At 47.0% G+C, this 25,399-nt stretch overlaps 1 protein-coding gene across 2 annotated transcripts in view; it reads left to right on the top strand.

Moving 5' to 3' along the window:
• The first annotated feature begins 939 nt into the window (after positions 1 to 939).
• LOC143996812 (leukocyte elastase inhibitor-like) overlaps positions 940 to 25,399 on the top strand; it is an 84,032-nt gene continuing 59,572 nt past the window's right edge. The window contains exons 1-2 of one of the 2 annotated variants that reach the window (XM_077492090.1): positions 940 to 1,118; positions 12,201 to 12,378. In XM_077492090.1, coding sequence (XP_077348216.1) covers positions 12,211 to 12,378 — 168 coding nt within the window. In that variant the 5' untranslated portion in view covers positions 940 to 1,118; positions 12,201 to 12,210. The remainder of the gene's footprint in view (positions 1,119 to 12,200; positions 12,379 to 25,399) is intronic. The other variant, XM_077492089.1, reaches the window with a different exon arrangement.

A 25,399-nucleotide genomic window follows, 5' to 3' on the forward strand; every position in this document is an offset into this window, starting at 1 on the left:
GGATGACACTCCCACTGGGCTGGTTCCAAGAAAAAGTGGCACTCAATGGGCCCAGCTGAACTGCGTTCTCACACTTGCCAGTGATGACAGCGCCACCTGTGGCCAAGCAGAACACAGTCCAATCCAGCTAGACTGGTACTGAAACCATAATTTGGTATAATTAAACCCAAAACCAAACTGCAGTTCTATGAACTTTAAATAGAGTAAAACGCATAGCGCATGCTCTTCAGGAGCCGGCGCTACATATGCATGACGGTAAAAAACCTTCTTTGTGCAGCTACCTCCCTATATACTTACCTGGGCCCCATTGCAATCCAGTGATGTGCACGAAAGCTTCAGGTCTCCACGGACTCTCTCTCCAATGAGAAGAGAGAGGACACAGGGCCTGTGGCTCTGTGTCTGAATGGACACGCAGAGCAAAGGCTCAAGAGCAAGCCTGCTTGGGTGCCCCATAACAAACGTTTTTCTCCGGTGGCACTTGGCAGGAGGGACAGATCAGGAGGGACAAACCACGAGCGCCGGCAGGGTACCCGAGAAGAGGAGGATCAGGGATACTCTGTGCAAAACCATTGCACAGAGCTGGTAAATATAACATGTTTTTTATTTTAGTTTTATTTTTTTAAACTTTTTAAACTTGCCTTCAATATTCCTTTAAAGTTTATTTTACAGAGCTGGAGTCTCCCCTGCAGGGACGTTCATTTGCATTTTCCTCTGAATTATATGGAGGAGAAGGAGGCCAGGAAGTTTCAATGAGAAAGGGTAAGCAATCTTTGTGCGGTTGAGGATTCCGTTTCTGTGAACTGTGCAAAAGAGGCTGCAGATACAGTGGAGAAGCCACATGGTGGCAGTATAGAGCCTCGGCTGTGCAAGTCCTGAGTCACATTTTAATGACCGTTCTGGAGGCAGGCAATACAGACACACCAGTACTTAAAACAAGGTCTGAATTTTAACACAGAGAGCTTCCAACCCCACAAAGCACAGGCTCAGATACCCTGCTCCGGTGGAACAGCTGGAAAAACCAGTGAGGGACGTCACGATAGGCTACGGGACGACCACTAGAAAAGCCATCAAGGGAAATCACCCACGGTTATCCATATACGCTTATCACCCCTACAAAGGTAATGGGAGCTGGTGAGTGGGGACCCACAAAGGGGAGCACAGGAGTCCCCTGATCTGTTGAGCACAAAAGTCACTTGGTCATTTTGAACACTTGGCCATTTTGGAGCTTCACTTATTTCACATTATTAACACTGTTTTTGGGACTTTTTAATATTTGGACTTTTTGTTGATACACATATAATTTTTTGATGAATTTGGGTATATTTTATGGTATTGATTTTTTTACATACACAGGAGTAATTCATTTTGGATACTTACCATTTATATGTTATTATTGCTCTGGCTTAGTCGCACTTTCATTTGTAGACCACATATATGATTGTGGCATCACTATCTGATTATCTGAGCACTATAGTGTGTAAAGGTGCACATAGTTTGTAACTCAGGGAATAGGTTTCCCCTAAGTATAGGTAGCGCCATCTACCCCACTTCACTTACTCTTATTAACTAGCCCCCTAGGGGGGCTATTAGGGGAGGCTGCACACCTTGTCTGATCCTAAGCGAGGAGTCTTTCCCCAAAAATTTTATGAGCGTATATATGCTTGAATTTTCCCTAGGAAGGTATTGTGTACGCAAATGCGTAGATACATGCAAATATGCACAAAAAAAACACCTGATATTACATCTAAAAAAGCAGAAGCTCAAACATCAGTACTGTGTGCAAGAGGCCAAAGGCAGCGACTATTCATTATATCAAATGGACTTTTTCGGCTCAGTGTGTACTCCTGTGTCCAATCCATTGAACCATTTAGGCCTTTTGCACATTAACCACTTGCCGCCCGCCCTATAGGCAATTGACGGTGGCAAAGTGGTTTCATAATCCTGATCGGACATCATATGACGTCCGATCAGGATTATAAAACCGCTGCGCGCCCCCGGGGGCGCGCATCGCGGCGATCGTTGTTGCGGGGTGTCAGTCTGACACCCGGCAACTACGATCTCGGTAAAGAGTCTCCGACGGAGACTCTTTACCACGTGATCAGCCGTGTCCAATCACAGCTGATCACAGTGTAAATAGGAAGAGCCGGTGATCGGCTTTTCCTCACTCGCGTCTGTCAGACGCGAGTAGAGGAGAGCCGGTCGGCTGCTCCTTTAGCAGGGGGGGTCTGTGCTGGTCGATTATCAGCACAGCCCCCCCGAGGATGCCCACACTGGACCACCAGGGACGCCACCAGACCACCAGGGATGCCCAGCAAAAGGTAATCCTCCCTAGACCACCAGGGATGCCAGTCAGCACAATGGATGCCAATCATTGCCCATAATGGATGCCAATCAGTGCCCACAATGGGCATCACTGATTGGCATGCATTATTGTTTGGCACTGGCATCCATTAGTACAGTATAACACCAATTCCGCCTATGAGTGCCCACCTGTGCCGCCTATGAGTGCCCACCTGTGCCCCCTATGAGTGCCCACCTGTGCCGACTATCAATGGTCAACTAATGCCCATCTGTGCCGCCTATCCATGCCCATCTGTGCCACCTATCCATGCCCATCTGTGCCGCCCATCCATGCCAATCCGTGCCAGCTATCAGTGCCAATTTGTGCCACCTATCAGTGTCCATCCGTGTCGCCTATCAGTGCCACATATCAGTGCCACATATCGGTGTCCATCAATGCCACCTCATCAGTGCCACTTCATTGGTGCCCATCAGTGCCGCCTTATCAGTGCCCATCAGTGTAGCCCCATCAGTGCCCATCAGTGAAGGAGAAAACATACTTATTTACAACGTTTTGAAACTGAAACAAAAAAAAACATTTTTTTTTTCAAAATTTTCGGTATTTTTTTATTTGTAGCACAAAAAATAAAAACCATAGAGGTGATCAAATACCACCAAAAGAAAGCTCTATTTGTGGGAAAAAAATGATAAAAATTTCATTTGGGTACAGTGTAGCATGACCACGCAATTGTCATTCAAAGTGCGACAGCGCTGAAAGCTCAAAATTGGTCTGGACAGGAAGGTGTTTAAGTGCCCTGTATTGAAGTGGTTAAACTCCTGTTTGAGCATCTACTTTTTTCAGATGTAATTTAAGGCAGGGTTTATTTGTATGTATTTGTGCACATTTTCACGTACATGCGGATACGTGCATCTTCACACAAACTTATTCTCATTTTATACCATATGCAAATTAACATTTTGGCGCCTTTTCTTTGCATTTGTGTGCATGAGGAGTAAGTTACTGACCAAAAATGCAGAGTTTCCTTCTTCTTTTTTCTTCTTTGCTGAAGAATGTGCAGCACTTGTTTACGTGCCCGTGTGTATAGGCACATTACAAATTATTGACTGTATTTTAGCTCAGTAACAAAAAAAAAAAAGCTGTACTGAGCTTTTTCAAGCTGATCTGTGCAAGAGGTCTTACTGTTTTTTCTTTGCCTTCTGAAATGCTGAATGACATTTTTACAGCTGCTGTTTTTGATTTCAGGCATTTTTTTTTTCTGCAGCCGTTGAACTCCCCAGCATGTTATCCTATGTCTTATCCTCTTATCCAAAAGTTGCTAGTGCAATATAACCACTGAAACGGTGTCTATACTTTGTATACAGCCTATACAATAAAGAGCTATGAAGTGCAACATGCCAATAAATTAAGATTGATTTATTGGCACGTTGCATTTTGTAGTTTATAGCTCTTCATTGTATAGGTTGTATTGAAATTATAGACACCGTTTCAGTGGTTATATTGCACTAGCACTTTTTGGATCAGCGCAGTTACACTTTCATACACATACATTTTCCCTATTTATAATATAGGATTTTTTAACCGCTGCAGATCACAATTTCAATTTAATTTTATCATCATTATTTTGGATTAATATTTGCGCCGGTGACAAAAATTTTCCATGTTATCCTATGTGTCGATGCACACATAGGCTGTTATCAGCAGTTTTTGGCAGGGGCGTTTTCTGGCTGAAAAAAAACCCCAGACCTAGTGGGTATGAGGAAGAGTGTTTCAACTCTGAAAAAAGCAGACTATTTGGCATTTATGAGTGTCTTTGAGCCATAAACTTTTTTGGGGGTATAGTTTAAAAAACGCTAATGCAAAAATGCTGCAAAACTTGAATTTTTTAACGCAGCATTCTACAGCTACAGTAAAGCTACTGGCTTTTTCATAACGCCCAGTGTGCATGAAGCCTAAAGGCCCATACACACGATATGAAAATCGTAAGTAAAATTTTGTCCGACAAATGATCTGCCAATTTTCGGATCATTGGTATGGTGCTTTCGTCAGCTTTTTTCAGACGAAAAATCAGATGTTCAGGCTATAAAATTTTTATCGTACGTGGAATCAACATTCGATTTTCGTTTTAATTAGCACTGTTAAGAGCAAGACTACGCACACTCAAAAACAAAAGAATACATACAAAACTATTCAACACACTACGTCACTTCTGAAGTTGTATTCTGTCAGACAAGAGATTTCGTATGGTGAGTAACCTCTTCACTTTCGACATGAGTCCAGCATGCAACAGAAAATCGACGTACGTTCATCTGAAAATCTGATCGTGTCTACCGATCGAGTGTGTGTCCATATAGTGTAACCAAACCCCGTATTTTTGAATATGTTCAGGTGATTTTAACTAGACTTGCAGGATAAATGTAATTTTTCTATGTGTGCGCTGTAATCAGTTTTGTACTGTTTTTGGTCTTATAACAGCACCATCTTGAATGTAAAGCATTTTAGGGTGTACCCCCCAAGTATGTTTTTGTATATTGTATGGACCCTGACTGGGTCTCTTGGGCTGGAGCACCCCTCCCCCTCTTCATTACCTCTTATTAGTGGCCACCAGTGCATTGGAGGAATCCCTTCAGTTCTCCCACATAGAGGAGTTTATCTCCCATGGTTAAGACACAGGATCTTTCATTTTATTACCAGGGTAGGACCCACTAATTTGGGGTACTTTGAGGCAGTAAGTGGGCTTAGCACTATATGACCATATAGTGTGACCAAACCCCTGTATTTTTGAATATGTTCAGGTGTTTTTAATAGTGATGCACCGAAATTTCGGCCACCAAAACATATCGGCCGAAAATGCCCTTTTCGGCAATTTGCCGAAAGAGAAAAACGGCCGATAATGGAGCCGAAAATGGGGCGTGGCCTGGGTGGGGGACGGGGCTCCGCCCCCCGCCCCTGGTGACGCCCATCATGGGGGGTGTATAGCGCAGGAGAGCCGCCTCCGCCGCCTGTTTAATCACAGCGCCGGGAACATCACAGCTTTCATTTCAATAGCTGTGTGTTCCCGGCCGCGCGCCGTCACACGCAGCCCCTCCCCCTTGTCCGGGCACTTAGATAGACAGATCATCCGCAGGATTGGACGGATGATCTGTCTATCAAAGTGCCCGGACAAGGGGGAGGGGCTGCGTGTGACGGCGCGCGGCCGGGAACACACAGCTATTGAAATGAAAGCTGTGATGTTCCCGGCGCTGTGATCAAACAGGCGACGGAGGCGGCTCTCTTCCCTGCACACAGTGCACAGGCTGGCTGCAAAATGGCACACTAGCTGCAATGGGACACACTGGCTGCAATGGGACACACTGGCTGCAATGGGACTGGGGCTGCAGTGTGGCTGCAATTGGCTGCAATTGGCTGCAATTGGCTGCAATTGGCTGCAATGGGGCACATTGGCTGCAATGGGGCACACTGGCTGCAATGGGGCACACTGGCTGCAATGGGGGATGCCTCCTGTACCATGTCCTCTGTCTTTGACCATCTCCTGTACCATGTCCCCAGTCTGACCATCTTCTGTACCACGTCCCCAGTCTGACCATCTTTTGTACCATGTCCCCAGTCTCTGACCATCTCCTGTACCACGTCCCCAGTCTCTGACCATCTCCTGTACCACGTCCCCAGTCTCTGACCATCTCCTGTACCACGTCCCCAGTCTCTGACCACCTCCTGTACCGTGTCCCCAGTCTCTGACCATCTCCTGTACCGCGTCCCCAGTCTCTGACCACCTCCTGTACCGTGTCCCCAGTCTCAGACCACCTCCTGTACCGCGTCCCCAGTCTCTGACCACCTCCTGTACCGCGTCCCCAGTCTCTGACCACCTCCTGTACCGCGTCCCCAGTCTCTGACCACCTCCTGTACCGCGTCCCCAGTCTCTGACCATCTCCTGTACCACGTCCCCAGTCTCTGACCACCTCCTGTACCGTGTCCCCAGTCTCTGACCATCTCCTGTACCGCGTCCCCAGTCTCTGACCATCTCCTGTACCGCGTCCCCAGTCTCAGACCACCTCCTGTACCGCGTCCCCAGTCTCTGACCACCTCCTGTACCGCGTCCCCAGTCTCTGACTACCTCCTGTACCGCGTCCCCAGTCTCTGACCACCTCCTGTACCGCGTCCCCAGTCTCTGACCACCTCCTGTACTGCGTCCCCAGTCTCTGACCACCTCCTGTACCGCGTCCCCAGTCTCTGACCACCTCCTGTACCGCGTCCCCAGTCTCTGACCACCTCCTGTACCGCGTCCCCAGTCTCTGACCACCTCCTGTACCGCGTCCCCAGTCTCTGACCACCTCCTGTACCGCGTCCCCAGTCTCTGACCACCTCCTGTACCGCGTCCCCAGTCTCTGACCACCTCCTGTACCGCGTCCCCAGTCTCTGACCACCTCCTGTACCGCGTCCCCGGTCTCTGACCACCTCCTGTACCGCGTCCCCGGTCTCTGACCACCTCCTGTACCGCGTCCCCAGTCTCTGACCACCTCCTGTACCCTGTCCTCAGTCTCTGACCACCTCCTGTACCGCGTCCCCAGTCTCTGACCACCTCCTGTACCGCGTCCCCAGTCTCTGACCACCTCCTGTACCGCGTCCCCAGTCTCTGACCACCTCCTGTACCGCGTCCCCAGTCTCTGACCACCTCCTGTACCGCGTCCCCAGTCTCTGACCACCTCCTGTACCGTGTCCCCAGTCTCTGACCACCTCCTGTACCGTGTCCCCAGTCTCTGACCACCTCCTGTACCGTGTCCCCAGTCTCTGACCACCTCCTGTACTGTGTCCCCAGTCTCTGACCACCTCCTGTACCGTGTCCCCAGTCTCTGACCACCTCCTGTACCGTGTCCCCAGTCCCTGACCACCTCCTGTACCGTGTCCCCAGTCTCTGACCACCTCCTGTAACGTGTCCCCAGTCTCTGACCACCTCCTGTAACGTGTCCCCAGTCTCTGACCACCTCCTGTACCGTGTCCCCAGTCTCTGACCACCTCCTGTACCGTGTCCCCAGTCTCTGACCACCTCCTGTACCGTGTCCCCAGTCTCTGACCACCTCCTGTACCGTGTCCCCAGTCTCTGACCACCTCCTGTACCATGTCCCCAGTCTCTGACCACCTCCTGTACCGTGTCCCCAGTCTCTGACCATCACCTGTACCGTGTCCCCAGTCTCTGACCATCTCCTGTACCGTGTCCCCAGTCTCTGACCATCTCCTGTACCGTGTCCCCAGTCTCTGACCACCTCCTGTACCGTGTCCCCAGTCTCTGACCACCTCCTGTACCGTGTCCCCAGTCTCTGACCACCTCCTGTACCGTGTCCCCAGTCTCTGACCACCTCCTGTACCGTGTCCCCAGTCTCTGACCACCTCCTGTATAAAAATATTTTTTAAAAAGTCATTTTCGGTATCGGTGCTGTTTCGGTATCGGTTTCGGTTTCGGTTTTCGGCCTAGTGTATTTTTCATTTTTGGTATCGGTTTCGGCACCAAAAAACCCATTCGGTGCATCCCTAGTTTTTAACTAGCCTTGCAGGATAAATGTAATTTTTGTATGTGTGCACTGTAATCTGTTTTGGGCTATTGTTAATGTGTCTGTTGCTGCTAATGCCTTAGATACTAACACTGCTACAACATCTGTTGCTAAGGCCGGGTTCACATTGTTACGACAAACGCTCTGAGAGTGTGATAACATCTGTTGCTAAGCCGGGTTCACACTGGTACGACAAAACGCTCTGACAGTGGGAGCTCATGATGTGTGAAAATCAATATTTCCCTATAGGAGCCATCTTAACTGGTCTAACACAAGTTGGTCCAACTTTGAAAATGCTCCCTGCACTACTTTGGTCTGACTTTGATCCTACTTCAGTGATATTCAATGGGCTGAAGTAGGATCAAAGTCAAATCACCCATTCCAAGAGCATACCATGCCCTAGGGTCTGGTATGGATTTTCAGGAGAAACCCCACACTGGAAAAACGGGGTTGGAGTCCCCCCTAAGTCCATACCAGACCTTTATCCAAGCACACAGCCCGGCAGGTCAGGAAAGGGGGTGGGGATGAGTGAACACCCCCCCCCCCCGAACCGTACCAGGCCTCATGCTCTCAACATGGGGGGGCGGGTACTTTGGGGCAGTGGGGTCCTGTGCCTATCGGAATCTGGGAGCCCCCTTTAAAAGGTGGCCACCAGATCCTGGCCCACCACCCTATGTGAATAAGTATGGGTTACCCCTACCCATTTACCTGTAGGAAAAAGGGCTCTCTTGCTGTAATGCCGTGGACACGGTGCGCAACGACTTATATAGGCATAAGGAGCGGAGTCACCGGGTGGTGTCACCTGGAGACCCCGCCCCTTATGCCTATTACAGTGGGAGAGAGCGTTGTGTCAACAGAGGAAGAAGAAGACGGCAACAACAAAGGAGAAAGCCGGGCCACCGCTAGCAAGAGAGCGGCAGAAAATAGCTGAGGAGCCCGGGAGAAGAACCGGAAAGCACAGAGAAGTCGGAAGAAGACGGCACAGTGGTGTAGTGGGTAGCACTCTCGCCTAGCAGTAAAAAGGGTCGCTGGTTCAAATCCCAACCATGACACTACCTGCCTGGAGTTTGCATGTTCTCCCTGTACCTGCGTGGGTTTCCTCCAGGTACTCCGGTTTCCTCCCACACTCCAAAGACATGCAGGTAGGTTAATTGGCTTCTGTCCAAAATTGGCCCTGGTATATGAATGGGGACCTTAAATTATGGGCTCCTTGAGGGTAGGGACTGATGTGAGTGTGCAATGTAAAGGGATAGGGACAATTGTAGACACTCACTCAGGTTGAACTGGATGGACTGATGTCTTTATTCAACCTTACTAACTATGTAACTATGTAAGACCCCCAGAGCTGCCTAATAAACTACTTTAAAAACCTGTGTAGTGTGTTTGTTTGTTTTTTTTATTGACTGATTATTATTGGTCTGATACTGACGACTGGTTTGATAGAAAAGTTTTTGATATGCTGAGAGATGGTCAAGTAAGTTTTGGGTTTTTGGAGAAGTCTATTATTACAGCGCCAGATAGGGGAGGAAGAGGAGACACCTGTTTCGTTAAATGACAGAGAAATTGCCCCGTGGTCAGACCACGTAATATTGTGGATTCAAGCACTTGTTACTTGTTGTAATAGCCATTTGTCTGTCAAAAACATGTCGATATGTGAGTAAAAGCAGTGTCTGTCTGAGAATAAAGTGTAGTCTTTCTCGTTTGCATGGAGGCACCACCATACATCAAACAGGTCTTCTCTTGACATATCCCAGTCCATTAAGGAACAGTTTGAGGAGATGCTTAAATTTCTGCCTGATGAACAGGCCCAACATTGCGCTGATTTATCAGACGCACTGTGTTTCACAGTAGATGCTATGAGAGATACTGTCATTCAAATCTGTTGGCTTATGAGGTGCAGCCTTTGATCAAGATCTGTACTGAGCTGGCCCTGCCGTGCATTCCAGAGGGCCATGATAATTTCACTCCTCCTTATAATGTGAATCAGGTTGTATCTCTAGTGTGGCTTTTTGAAGATGATCCTGACGATTTTTGTGACCACTACTCAGCCTGTTCCCTACAGGTGATTGCTGAGTGCATTGTGTCTGCTCAGTCTTTTGTTAGACTGGGAGATTTAAAACTACAGTTTGTACAACCTATACTTTCGGCATGGTCTGACATGGTGCAATCAGCCCCAGCCAAACAAACCACCTCTGCCATCAGACACCAGCCTACCCAAATGTATGTTTCCCCATCAGCCCTGTCAACCTCAGTTGCAGCCCAGTACATACTGCTCCCAACCAAATACTTATATCCAGTCTTTGCTACCTGTACCTATCCTGCATTCAACCCACTTGCCTCTTCTCTGCTGCCTACAAACCCACAAGATCTTCCCCCAGCTACTGTTACATCTTCTCTGCCATATCCCAATCCTCCTTTCCAGTCTGCTGCACCCCTTACCTACAGTCCTGCAGTCACCTACAGAGCTTCAGTGGCTAAGCCAAAGAAAAAAACTACATTTTTTCACAACCTTAACGATCCTGCCATTAACCCAAGCTGCCTACACACCCACCAATCTGTCCCAGCTTGAAGTTCTGGTGCCAGAGTTCCAGCCGGAGGTGCCAGAGTTCCAGTGTCAGCGTTCCAGTCTGAAGAGCCAGAGCCAGCTTTCCAGTCTGAAGAGCCAGAGCCAGCGTTCCAGTCTGAAGAGCCAGAGCCAGCGTTCCAGTCTGAAGAGCCAGAGCCAGCGTTCCAGTCTGAAGAGCCAGAGCCAGCGTTCCAGTCTGAAGAGCCAGAGCCAGCGTTCCAGTCTGAAGAGCCAGAGCCAGTGTTCCAGTCTGAAAAGTAAGAGCCAGCGTTCCAGTCTGAAGAGTCAGAGCCAGAATTCCAGTCTGATGTCTTCCTGTCTGCTGCCCAGCTTGATGAGCCTCTGTCTGCTGCCCAGCTTGATGAGCCTCTGTCTGCTGCCCAGCTTGATGAGCCCATGTCGGCTGCCCAGCTTGATGTGCCTGCCGCCCAGTTTGATGTGCCTGCCACCCAGCACGATGTGTCTGTTGCCCAGTACGATGTGCCTGCCACTCAGCTTGAGGTTCCTGTGCCTGCTATCCAGCTTTACGTACTTATTGCCCAACCTGATGTGACTTTGCCCACTGCCCGGCTTGACGCCATGGACTTACCCCAGCAACAGCTAGTTGGAGCATCCGGAGGTCGCTCCTTCGAGGGGGGTACTGTCAGAAAAGGTTCCCTCCACTGGTAATATCGATCATTTGGCATGCAGTACTGAGATCCACCAGCAGGTGTCTCCTGGCAGTTTGGAGCTGTCAGAAGAGCTTTTCCCTGCTGGAATTATGTCATCTTTGGGCTGCAGTACTGGCATCCACCAGCGGAGGGATCCTGGCAGTGTGGAGCAGATATTACCTTCTGATAGCAGCTATAGTATAAATACCCGGCAAGTGCACACACACCTTGCCCTGGTATTGTCTTTGTGCCCTGACCTTCAGCCTGTTTATCTATTAGCCTGATCCTGATCCCTGATTCCTGTATCCTGAACCTGTTTGTTTCTGCTTCTGTATCCCTGGATCCTTGTCCTGCAGCCTGACTCCTTCCATCTTGTTTCCCTGTCTGTTTACTCCTTGCCCCCCATCAGCTGATCTTCTGTTTATGACCCTGGCCTGGGTTGACTAAGATTCTGGTACTCCTTTTTGCTGGTTGGTTTATTATCACTGTTTGGTTGTTCAGTTTGTTCACTCTGTATTGGTGGTGTGTTCACATTTATATGCATTTACTTTAATAATAAATTTACTTACTTAAAACTATTTATATCTGGTTCACTTGCTTGTGGAACACCAAATCACATGAAACTTATAGGCTAGGTTTGGAAAGTTGAGATCTTAAGCTGTGCAAAGTTTCAGTGCTATTGATTGAGGTTTAGGCACATTATGGTACATTAAACTCTTTACATTAAATGTTTTAGCATTGTAAAATATTGCTTAACAGGGATAACTTTTGGTGTGATTTAACAAAGGAGCTGAATTTTCCTGAATATGTTGGCATGAATGGAGTATTCTACTGTATGACGTTTGGGGGAAATTGTTTAACATTTAAGGTCTTTTTTGTACGTTAAGCCACATTAAGCTCCCTAAAAAATAAGCTTAATGTCCCTAGTTTGCTTTGTGGAACACTGAAATGCATATCATTTTTAGTATCGTTTTAGAAAGGTAAAAACTTTGGGTGTGCAAAGTTTCAGGGAAATTGATTAAGGTTTAGGCACTTTATTACATGTTAAGCTATATTAAGCCATTTTCACATTAAATGTTTTAGTATGCCCCCTTGAATTGATATATTATGTCATCATTGATTGTTCATTAATTCTGCAGGCTTGAAAATATGGATTCTCTCAGTGTAGCAAATGGCTCCTTCGCTATTGATCTCTTTCGGAAGCTGAATGAAAAGGATAGGAAATGCAACTTGTTCTTATCCCCATGGAGTATCTCCTCAGCTCTGGCAATGGTTCTTTTGGGAGCCAAAGGAAATACTGCTGCTCAGATGTCAAAGGTCTGTATATAATTTTGCAATAACATACCCAACAACAGATAATTGTATGTATGTTACAGAGTATAAATACCCATACACTGGTCACATTAGACATAACTGGTTAGTAGTTACAGAGTGCTTGTAATGAATTGTGTTTGTTTTTTGTTTTTTAACATGGGCATTCAGTTTGAATCCATGTGTCAGTTTTTTAGATGGATCTATGCTGAACCACAATATATATGTTTATGAGCGGTGTTTTGGAAATTTTGGCCATACGCAGAGCACACAGCCAAATCTCCTGTTTCCCATAATAATAACATTTCCGTCTTAATGATATAATACTTTCGCTTACCTTCCAACACACTCATCCCAATGAACAGACATGACCAGCCTTCTTACGTTCTCAGTTCCATCAGCCTGCCTGCCTTCACACCAGCGAGCATGGCCTTTTATTATCACAAAAGCTTTCACAAACAGGAAGTGCAGATTCTAGCCAATCACTTCTTACATGGGAAATAACATCACAGGAAATGACATACATTAAAGGGGAGGGCACTCACAAGAGGAAGTGCACAGGCCCCCTTTTGTCAGCATGCAGCCCAGACAATACTGTTTCAAAGTAAACAGTATCTAGTAAGCTTATTCTACTGGTTCTTACAGGCTTGAGACAATCTGCGGGGGCGTTGTTACTGGTGTTATCAATATACGGTATGAGTATATTAACAAGGCAGATACCAATGTCCTCTTATTAAAGCAGATATTTATCTAAAAGGGATAACGTAGCCACACAGAGATAAAATAATATGTTTATCTTGTTATGTGGACTTCGCTTCTCTAATGCGCATAGTCATTTGAATGCAAGAAGCCTAGTGCATTGCGCTTGGTACCTACAAACCAACAAACATCCACAGAGAACACATCTCAAATCCCATGAGAAGGTTTTCATACTGACCGTTTTTACCACTGGTCTCGATTTAACCCAAGTACGCTCTGCTAGAGTGCTCCTCGATTAAACCAGACACAGGGAGACAGATGACAATCTATAAAACACACATCCTAGAATAAAATGTTCACATAAATGTTATACAATCAAATTTCGAAAGCAGTGGGCAGATGTAAATCAGCAAACGTCTCTTTTGTATTGTAAAATTTTAATAAAAGGGTATTGTTAAAATAGTAATAACATATATGAAACTTTTTTTTTTGTTCTTCAAAGTATGTGTAATTTAACTCTGATCTTGCAATTAATGGATGAAAAATACAAAATAAGTCAGATAAGTCACTAGCAAGAATATGAGTCAATTTGACAACCTGAGTTAAGTTAATAGTAAGCAAAGTGAGGTCTATTTTCAACAGAGTTATAAGAATTTGAATAACAGATGAACTGAGTTGTCATAATGTGAAAAAACTGCCACACGTCCTAAAGACTAAGTTCCATACACATCATACCAAATGAAGTAATTGAGTAAATCCAATGCCGTCCACGAGGTATATATAATAATATCTCTCTATTGAATTGTCAATGTTGCTAAAATCCCCAACCATCAGTGTGGGGATGGGGAGTTTGTCAGAGAAAAAAGTGGCTAGCAATTTGATGACCTTGTTGAGTAAGATAGTGGAATCTACAGTATGCAATGGCAAATGTTACAATTCAGAAAGAATAAGTGGACAAATTGATCTATCTGGAACTGCTTGCAAGAAATCACACAATCGAGATATCTTGAGATCTGGATACTCACCCCTCTGGCATAACTCAGGAAAAAAGTATGATACATAGCTTGATAGCTACATTTAGCAAGAATGTTGCATGCATTTGCACTAAAGTTGCATCCCCTGCAAGCAGCACAGTGGGACAGTGATGTTTTAAGTGCTCAAATATAGCTTTTTATTTAGTAACATCGTTCAAACCCTTAACACCCAATGACAATACCCTAACAATATTAACCATCACACCAAGAGCACGATAGCGATAAGAATTATATCCCCCAAAAAACAATGCATAGAAATCTCAAATTTATATGACCACAACTATCCAGCATAGCAAAAAATTAAATGGACAGTTTGATGGACAGAAGAAACAGAATAAACGAAACCAATGTAGAAATGTCCAACATCCCATTGACCAGAATCTTCCAAACCCAAGAATCAGCCAAAGAAACAGAATCCATCACCATGCATGAGTAGAACGGGAGTGCTTTAATGCATAACAGATCATGTAAGCAATCATAGCTATGTAATAGTCCAGCTGAGCATGGGTAAAAAAAATTAGAAAACCTTTTTAGCAGTAACAAAAATAATTTCAATGACATCTGTCTCAATAGAGATCCAGAAATAATAAACCATAGTCGCCTCACAACATAAAAAGGGAAAGTGCAGAGCCAAATGCTATCTCTACAGGAAACAAATGTACAAAAAAATGTTGATGCTTGCATGAACCTGTCTAGCTAGTCAACAGTCGCTTATGGCTTATCAAAGAAATGAGTGTCCCCATTTGGAGTTACTCCTAGTTTTGCAGGGTATTGTGTATGTAGCTAAGTGCTGGCTGTGTTTTTACCTTCACTAAGGGACACTCCTTCCTGTGCTATACATGATGCTCTTTCCCCCTAGTGCTCAAGATGAGGAAATAATAATCACAGAATTTCCAGAATTCAGAGGATAAGCCATTCACTGATAGCAGAGGATTTTAGGACATGTATGCCGGTCACCTGGATTTACACTATACTTGGTACTATTTGAAACTACAAGTTGCAGCGTGCTGAAAGACTAAATGAATTCTGGGCAAACAGATAAATTGGACTGTCCTGGGTGGGCTCATTTTTTTTGGAGCACAGGCTTCAGAGCTGCAAGAGCAGCAGGCTGTCACTCCAGGTGCTGTTGGGCACTAGGCTGACCAGGGACCTCTCACCCTGAGGACTCTAACGCTGGGTGCAGGGTGGCTGTCGCTGCCACCGCATCTGCTGTATTGATGATTGTGTTCATATCCTCTGCACACCTACGCAGTCATCGCTGGATTCCAGGGACTGCAGGTTGCCAGTTGGACACCACACAACTTGCAGCAGATATTCAAGAGTCTGCACAAGAATATCCTGCCTCACAGGACCCATGTATCGACCGGATTGGTGAATGGGCAGAAGTCCATCTTATCTCTGACACTTTACCTAAAAGATACACTGCATGCAGACACCTTGACACCTGACCAATTGGAGGGTCTTTCCTGGGGAAAATGCAACATCTATTATATTCAGCCTCATCGGCTTACCTACTACACAGAAACATCTTTGGGCCCCACCATACCTAGCTGAAGATCAAGGATACCCATACTCCAAGGACCTGCTTTTAACAAAGGTTATGCCCATGAACCTGCGGCAGATTACAACCACTTTATTGATATACAACCATTTATTAACCACTTCTGGACTGCTCCACGTACATTTACTGCAGCAGATTGTTCTGGGTGCGCAAAATTATGTACCTGTATGTGATTTAGTGTACGCAATTGAAGGCATGTCCGCGTGCCACTCCCGCTGTGATTGTACACAGCGGAAGCCAATCAGTGGGTCTGGTCATCGCGTCCCACTGATCGTTTACAGGAGAGACGGAGCAGTGGTGTGCTGATGTAAGCAAAGCACACCGCAGATCTGTCAGGGAGGAAAAGTGAGAGATCGTGTTTCAGCTAAGCTGAATCACTAAATCTCTTTTCCTCCTGTGTAACACCCCTCCCCCCACAGTTAGAAACACCTCCCAGAGAACACATTTAACCCCTTGATTGCCCCGTTGTGTTAACCCCTTCCCTTCCAGGATAATTTATACAGGGATCAGTGCATTTTTCTAGCACTGATCACTGTATTGGTGTCACTGGTTCCCAAAAGTGTCCCTTAGTGTCAGATTTGTCCACCGCAGTGTCGCAGTTCCCGCTAAAAGTTGCACATCGCCGACATTACCAGCAAAAAATAAATTAATAAAAGTCCCTAAATCTTCCCTGTAGTTTGTATACGTTATACATTTTGCACAAACCAATCAATATACACTTATTGGTATTTTTTTTTTTTTTTTTTATCAAAAATATGTAGCAGAATACATTTGGCCTAGATTTATGAAAAAAGTTATTTAACTTTATTTTTTTTAAATTGTCGGTCTTTTTTTGTTTAAAGCACAAAATATAAAAGTGATCAAATATCACCAAAAGAAAGCTTTATTTGTGAGGGGAAAAAAAGGACCTCAATTTTATTTGGGTACAGCATCGCACAACTGCATAATTGTCAGTTAAAGCGACGCAGTGCTGTATCGCAAAACTGGCATGGTCAGCAAGTGGGTAAAACCTTCTGGGGCTGAAGTGGTTCAAGGGGAACTCCTACACAAATCTTATACATTGTTAATATATTGTTAATTCATATTTCTTGTGGCATCTGGGCCTAGAGGGAGTGGAATGAATAAAAGTATTCTCTTTCCCCTCTTGTTTCTGGGATCATAAATCTGTTACAGCCTGTTTATTATATGCATTTGTCCATTTGACTTATTGTTATTGCTATTACACTGTCTTCTGGTGATCTAATTTTAATGCAATATCACTCAAATTGGGTTATGCCTGTAATTTTTATGGTCCTATTGACGTAACCTCCCAGTAAAGTGTTGACTTGCCATTCTTATTAATGGTATATTTGCATTTTATGTTTGCTTAATGTATGTCAGAACTAGGGGCGTACCAATGGGGGGGGGGGGGGGTAGCGGTCGGCCCCGGGTGCCACACATTGAGGGTGTTTCAGAGTGTTAGTGGCGTCACTTTGGTGCGCTCAGTATCTGGGTCAGATGGCACCCTCATCCTGATGGTGGCGAGAGTCCTGGCTGCTCACTTTGGTATTTTTTTTTCAGCTGGAACACCCCCTGCCCCATTGTCACATTAGTCTAGTCTTGTGATGTGTCACTGTTTTCCTGCTGCTCCTGCCACCACTGCTGCACTGCCGAGTCAGGCCTGTGTGTGTATCATCATTCTCTGCCCTGGCGGTGCCTCTGTGCATCTAAAGGGTGAGAGCCAGCCAGCTAGCCAGCCGCCCGCCAGATGAGGAAGGGGGGAGTTTGCAATGGCAGTGTCCTCTGCCGCCCGAGCTGGTGATAAGGGTGTGTGGGTTGGCATGGGTTTCAGCACAGCCCAGACTAAGGGGGTGTTTGTGTCTGCCCTGCCACCCTGAGATGGCCTGATAACAGGGAAGGGGAGGTCATCCATCACCATCACCCAGGTAATTTAGTGTAGCTGAGCTGATTTAATATGGGGGAAAGTTTGCTGTGTGCCCACCCCCCACCTTTAGTAGCTGAGTTGTGCACCTGATAAAGGGGGGGTGTTGTTGTTTTTACCACCCAGGTTAAGTAAATGAGCTGGTCTGATAAGGGGTGGTGTCTGCAGACCAGACATTGACTCACACCCACATCTTGCGGCCATCAGATCCGTCCAGTAAGCAGCAGGTTACAGCAGCAGCTTGCCATCTTCCCTGCGGCCATCAGATCCTGTTCACGGTCCAGCAAGCAACATGCTGTGTCAACAGTTCAGTTCCAAAATCCAAATCAAATCAAATTATCAATGCCAATGATGCCATTGTCTGCTGTCCCCAGGGACAGATCCGATCCAGAGATTGACATACAGTGGGATCTCTGGATCGGATCTGTCCCTGAGGTCAGCAAATAATGCACGTATGGGCCATACTTTTCCAGGGGAGGGGTTTGGGATCTTTTAGACCCCAGATCCCTCCATAAAGATTACCTGTCACCACCTATTACTGTCACAAGGAATGTTTACAATCCTTGTGACGGCAATAAATGTGATCAGAAAAATAAATAAATAAGAAAAAAAATGTTTTAAAGCACTCCATCCTCCATGCTCACGCATCAAAGAAAACACATACATAAGTCGTGCCTGCGTATGAAAACAGTGTTGATATCACACAAGGTATCACCACGATTGTTAGAGCAAGAGCAATAATTCTAGTAAAAGATGTCCTCTAACTTAAAAAAGGTAACTGTTAAAAGTACCGTAGTTTGATGCTATTCCATGAGTGTGCGCAATTTTACATTACATGTTAGGTATCTCTTTACTTGGCGTAACATCTTTCACATTGTTCAAAAAAATCTTTACATTTTTTGGCCCTTTGCAGTATACAAAACAAAACCACAAAAATTCCCTGCCCAACTTAAGGAGCAGCCTGCAAACAACCACATTTTCCAGTCTAACAGTAGGCATTAAAAATTTGCAAATACACGAGTAAGCTACAGAGCCCCATCAAGACACCCAGTATTTTCTGTGGTAATAACTCTAAACTTTAAGACTCCACAATGGAAGCATATGCATTATAATGGATAGGCAGAGGGCAGGTGAGATTGGAGGAAACCCACCTCTCCTTAAAGGCACAGGGGTGCACTGGACACCCAGAACATAGCACTATGGCAGCAAAGGTATCCAGTGCGTCCCCTCGCCAATATTTCAAGAGTCCAAAGAAATGGGCACTGTCCTATAACTGGCCTTTGCAGCAAGGAGCACATGGGAGGCAAGGCATACAAAATGAAACCAGAAAAATTCCCTGCTCAACTTACTGACCAACCTGTAAACAGCCAAATGTTCCTGTCTAACAGTATGCGTTAAAAACGGGGGTTTTGTCTGCATCCATTTGCAAATGCATGCAGAAGCTACAGAGCCCCGTCAATGCACCCTGGTCCTAACTCAAAATTTTGAGAGCCTCCACAGTGGAAACATATGCATTATAATGGACTGGCAGAGGGCAGGTAAGCCTGGAGGGAGCCCTCCCCTCAAAGGCTTAGGGGTGCACTGGACACCCAGCACCTGGTGCCTTGACAGGGCTCTGTAGCTTACGCATGTATTTGCAAATACATGCAGACTAAACCCCTGTTTTTAACGTATACTGTTAGACAGGAAAATGTGGTTGTTTGCAGGCTGGTCCGTAAGTTGAGCTGGACATTTCTCTGCGTTTGTTTTGTATACTTTGCCCTTCTATGTGCTCCTTGCTGCATAAGCCAGTTATAGGGTAGGGCAGTGGCCATTTGTTTGTACCCTTTGCAGTATAGCTTCCTTGTCTCCATAATATAACCGCTTCTGGACCGCCCACCGCACATATACTCCGGCAGGGCTGCCCAGTTACGCTAAACAAGGTAACTGTATGTTGTTTCCTATTCTTGGGTCTGGGCATCTGGGATCATTCGTGGAGATGCAGAACGGTGGTCTGCCTATGTAAACAACGCAGACTGTCGTTCTGTCACAGAGGAATAGAGAGATCTCTGATTCCTTCTAATCAGGAATACAGATGTTTGTCTTCCTCCAGTCAGTCCAACCCCCCACAGTTAGAGAGCCTTCCCTAGGGGCACACTTAACCCTTTGATCGCCCCTGATGTTATCCCCTTTACTGCCAGTTTAATTTATACAGTGAAGTGCACTTTTTGGCACTGATCACTATATTGGTGTCACTGGTCCCTAAAAAGTGTCACTTGGTGTCCAATTTGTCCACTGCAACGTTGCAGTCTTGCTAATCACTGATAGCTGCCATTACTAGTAAAAAAAAAAAAAATGGCATGAAAATATTCTATATTTTGTAGACGCAATACCTTTTGCGCAAACCAATCAACATACGCTAATTGTTTTTTTTTTTGTTTTTGTTTTTTACCAAAAACATGTAGCAGAATACATATTGGCCTAAATTGATGAAGAAATTATATTTCTCTTTTGTTCATTGACGGACACAGCTCCTTTAATTCTTGACCTAAGGTTATTATGCCACCTTCAGGAAAGGACTAGGCAGAATATGTAATGCATATAAAAACAGCAAGACTACACAGTACCGCCCAGGGGGTGGTGCCTCTAGCTATAACCCCCTCACCTTGCTTCCTGCAGCTCAGTTTTTTTCTGCCAAGTGTAGGAGAAGAACCTGGCTCCCTGAGGGGACAATTGGTTATGGGATTTTTTTTTTAATTTTCTACAAATTTTTTGATCCTGTGATCTACTATCAACAGCCGACTGGGTGACAGGCTGGATAATATAGATCCTTGTAGTCTTCCCAGCCTGGCCATCGAGTGTGAGCAGACCCTAGCTATGCGCTGGGTCTGCCACGACACGCCCCTTCTACTCCAGGGACAGCCGGTGAGCTATATGCTCTGGGGCACACATATGACTGGTCTACTGCTGTCCCTATCACAGTGTGCCATGGCCAGCAGCCACCCCGTATTGCTTGGGTGTTGGGTCTGTGGTGGAATGTGTCCAGCAATCTCAACAGGAAGGGTAAGTACGGCTCTCCCTGCCTCAGCAGGCTAGAGCAGCTGGGCATTCCCTGGGAGGTCGACTAAGAGGTCTCTCACTCTCCCTTTCCTCTCTTCCTATCCTTCATTCCCTCTTCCCCCTGCTGGGGCCGCTGTGTGACTGGGTATGAGGTGCAGTGTATGTACCTAGTCCGGGGGGGCTCCGAGCTTTGGCACGGCTGCGCTGGATGTTAAGGTCTGTTTTTGCTTTTCTGACCTTTTTTCTGCGCTGTGAGGTGCCTAAGTAAATTTACCTCAGGAGAGGCTGCCACGCGGGCCTCTGCCATTTTGCTGAGGACGCGACCATTTTCCTGTAGTCTTATGCAGTGTATGGGCTGTTAGCCATTTTCTAGAAGGTTCAGTGGCCATTTTCTTTGTGATTTTTGTACAAGGACGGCCGGTGGCCATTTTCTTGTAGCCTCAGCGTGTTTTTACCTCTAGTGATTGGACTGTGTACCTCAGAACAGCACAGTTTTCACTCTGAGCACTTTGTGACTGAAACAGGGCAGAGCGGTCAGCGGCAGCACAGCGCAGCACTTGGTCAGGGTGGTGAGTCCTGCGGAGGGGCCCCTCAGTCTGTGAGCAGCTAGGAGGGGGGATTTGTGTACCTTGCCTTAAGTCCCTAAGTTGTGACAGGTGAGTAAGGGTCAGCATGGCGTCAGAAGCTGGCGCTTCTTCCCCAGACATCCCTGCTATTGCAATCGGCTCACCTGCAAAACATGCGGTGCCTATGGACGCTTTGTCGGCGGTCCTGGAGATCTTTGTTGCCAGGGTGGAAGCAGCGTGCGGGTGCAATGGGGGTAAAAAACGGCCCCTGCCCCCCCCCCCCCCCATCGTCTAGGGAGAACTCTGATTCAGACTCGGGTCCCACGGTCACTGGCGGCCCCTGTTCTGACGTGTCCGAGGATGCGGACCAGGACCGTTTGGACAGTGAGAATGACTTTGTATCCGGGTTAGCACAGGAAAAAGTGCTAGTAGGAGCACTTATCACTGCGGTGCCGGATACCCTGAAAATACAGGATGCAGCAGGAACCTCTGCTGAGGTAGCGGTCCCTTTTGGGTCCCGCAAACCGGCCCGCGCGCCTAAGGTGTTTCCGTATTTGACTTATTTTCATAAGTTCATCTACAAGGAATGGGGAAGTCCGCAGCAGGCCTTTTCAGTCCCAAGAAGAATGGTGGTGTGTTACCACTTTAAGGAGAGCCTCCTGAAAAAATGGATGTGTCCTCTGGTCGTTGACCCCCCCAGTATCCAGGTTAAATAAAGTAACCACGATTCCGGTAGAAGAGACTCCTGCCTTCAAGGACCCTGCAGACAGGAGGGCCGAAGCAGTGGCCTGGTCCATGTTTACAGTAGTGGGGTCAGCGTTACGACCTGTGCTAGCCACGGCCTTGGTGTCGCAGACACTTACTGAATGGGCAAAGTTGTTGTACCGTGGATTGGAGAAGCAACAGTCTCCCCCAGTCTGTGTAGAGCTGGCAGACCAGTTGGTGCATGGCTTTAAGTATGTCTGTGATGCGGCCCTGGATATGGTCCCCCTGCTCTCTAGAGCATCAGTATCAGCAGTGGTGCTACGACGCCTGATTTGGCTGAAATGGTGGTCTGCGGACCAGGCATCTAAAAAAACACTGGCGGATTTCCCCTTCCAAGGTGAGAGGCTTTTTGGAGCTTCGCTGGAGGACATTAAAAATGTTACCGGTGGGAAGAGCATGTTGCTCCTACAGTCCAGGAAGGGTAAGGTGTCACGCCGTAGACAAGGGCACTGTTTTTCTGCTCAGAAATGCCTTTTTCACCCGCCGTGGCAGGTAAGCGGTCCCAGTCCGACAAGGCGCCTGCTGAAGGACAAAAGCGCCATTTGTTTCGCAAGCCAAACAAGTCTGCAAACAAAAATGTTACCGTATGAAGGTTTGTCCTGCCCAACTCTCGGGTGGGGGGTCACTTTAGGGAGTTTGCAGCTCGGTGGACCTCTCTACTGTCCGACCAGTGGGTCTGCGAACTGGTTTCACTGGGATACAAGATAGTTTCTTTTGTCCACCAGATTTTTTTCCCTCCAACCTACCTCTACTTCCAGCTCATCGGGAAGCCCTGTTCGGGGCAGTACAGGACCTGCTACTGTGCCAGGTGATAGTACCTGTACCGACGCTGTTTCAGGGATTCTACTCCAATATGTAGTCCCCAAAAAGGAAGGGGTACGTCTAATCCTGGACTTGAAGGCCCTCAACAGCTTTGTGAAAGTGCAAAGTTTCAGGATGAAATCAGTTCGTTCTGTGGTCGCTGCACTCCATCAGGGGTACTTCCTGAGGTCCCTGGATATCCAGGACACGTACTTGCATGTATCCATATGCCTCAGGCATCAGAGATTTCTGCGATCTGCTGTCAGGGAAGAGCACTACCAGTTTGTGGCTTTCCCTTTTTGACCTGGCGTCAGCATCCCGAGTCTTTACCAAAATGTTAGCTCCAATTTTGGCACTGTTAAGGCAACGTGGAATCACAATCATGGGTTACCTAGATGACCTCCTTCTGAGAGCAGCTTCCACCTCAGAATTAAGGGAGGCTGTAGCGATCAACATGCAGACTATCTGGGAGTTTGGTTGGGTGCTGAACCTCAAGAAGTCGGTGTTAGTGCCGACTCAACGCCTGGATACCTGGGCTTTCTGTTGGACTCCTCAGAAGCAAGAGTTTTTCTCCCTTCAGACAAGCTGCAGACTCTTCAAGCTGCGATGAAGTTGTTGATGAACCGCAGGGTGTTGTCGCTGTGCTTCTGCATTCTTGTTCTGGGCCTCATAGTAGCCACTTTAGAGGTGGTGCCGTACGCTCCTTTTCACACTGGAGTCTTGGAGATCTTGTCAAAATGGAACAAATCTCCATTATCCCTGGATTGTCAAATGCGGGTGAGCCAGTTAGTCAGGGATTCCCTTCTCTGGTGGCTGAGGTCTCCGGGTCTTCGGTCCGGGAGATCATTACTTCCTCTCCATTGAACAGTGATCACAACGGACGCCAGTCTGACCGGTTGGGGGGGGAGTGCTGGGAGTACAGTCGGCCCAGGGCCCTGTGTCACGGGAAGAATCCCAACTGCCGATCAATGTGCACTTTGGGCGATCACGCTTTGCCTCTCCAACATGGTCAATAAGGCTACAAGGGCGTCTGATCGGGATCCAGTCGGACAACGCCACAGCGGTGGCGTATGTCAACCATCAAGGAGGAACAAGGAGCTCAGCTGCAGCATGGGAGGTCGCTCACATCCTCCACTGGGCAGAGTGACACGTGCCGGCCCTGTCAGCCATATACATCCTGGGAGTAGAAAACTGGCAGGCGGACTACCTAAGTTGTCAGATGCTGGACCCAGGGGAATGGTCGTTGCATCCGGAGGTATTCAGGCTCCTTTGCCTAAGGTGGGGCACACCAGATGTGGACCTCTTGGCCTATCAGCTCAAGGTTTGCAGAGGTTTGTGCCCAGGACAAGAGACCCCTGGGCGGAAGCATCAGCTGCATTGGTGGCTCCATAGAGGCATTATCGGCTGATTTATGCTCTCCCCCCATTCAAACTTCTACCACGTCTGCTGGAGTGGAGGCCGAGGGGATTCCAGTAATTGGGATTGTCCCATATTGGCCTCGGCGTCCTTGGTATGTCGACCTAGTATGACTGGTGGCGGATTTTCCGTGACGGCTACCGCTGCGAGAGGAACTTCTGTCGCAAGGTCCGATACTTCATCCTGCTTTACCATCGCTGGTTTTAACGGCATGGCTGTTGAAAACCAGGTGCTAAAAGACCAAAGTCAGAAACGTGCCTTAAGCACCATCAAGGGACAGATATCAGCCTTGGCTGTCTTTTTTTCAACGCCCCTTGGCGACTCACTCATTGGTGAGTACTTTTGTGCAAGGGGTTTAACACGTAGTTCCTCCGGTTCAACCACCGCTACCTCCGTGGGATCTGAATCTGGTGCTATCGGCACTTCAGAAACCGCTGTTTGAGAACATTAGGGAGATTCCCTTGTTAACACTTTCTCAGAAAGTAGTCCTTCTAGTGGCTATTACATCTGCCAGGAGTGTTTCTGAGTTGGCGGTCTTGTCATGCAAGTCTCCCTACCTGGTCATCCACAAGGATAAGGTGGTGCTACGTCCGCAGCCCTCTTTCCTTCTAAAGGTGGCTTCAGCATTCCATCTAAATGAGGACATTGTGTTACCATCCTTATGTCCTAAGCCGACAAACCTGAAATGGGGTTGCCTTACATTCCCTGGACGTGGTCTTTGCTTTATGGGTGTATCTGTCTGCTACGGCTCCCTTCCGGAAGTCAGACTCTGTTTGTTTTGGTGTCTGGTCCAAAAAAAGGTCTAGCGGTCTCGTCGTCCACCATTTCTCGGTGGATCAGACAGATCGTGGTTCAGGCCTATGCCATAAAGGGACCGGTGCCCCCTTTTTCCTGTCATGGCTCATTCCACCAGAGCAATTGGGACCATCTGGGCTTTCCGACATCAAGCGTCTGTCTCCCAGGTGTGTAAGGTGGCGACTTGGTCGTCCGTTCACACTTTCACTAAATTCTACAAAGTTGATGTAAGCGCATCTTCGGATGCTTGCTTTGGCCACAAGGTTTTGCAGGCGGCTGTGTAAGGTTGCAATTACACTTTCTTTAAGTCACACGTTTGTTGTAAATGCATATTTTGATCCACAAGTTGGCCGCTGGTTTTGATCGCGACCGTTTTAAGATGGCGACTCGGTTGAGGTGTTCCTTTTTGTTCTGGGTGAAGTTATGTTTT

Source organism: Lithobates pipiens, unplaced genomic scaffold (assembly GCF_037356315.1).
Source record: "Lithobates pipiens isolate NorthernLeopardFrog02 unplaced genomic scaffold, aLitPip1_a1.2 Scaffold_19, whole genome shotgun sequence".
Classification (NCBI taxonomy): domain Eukaryota; kingdom Metazoa; phylum Chordata; class Amphibia; order Anura; family Ranidae; genus Lithobates; species Lithobates pipiens.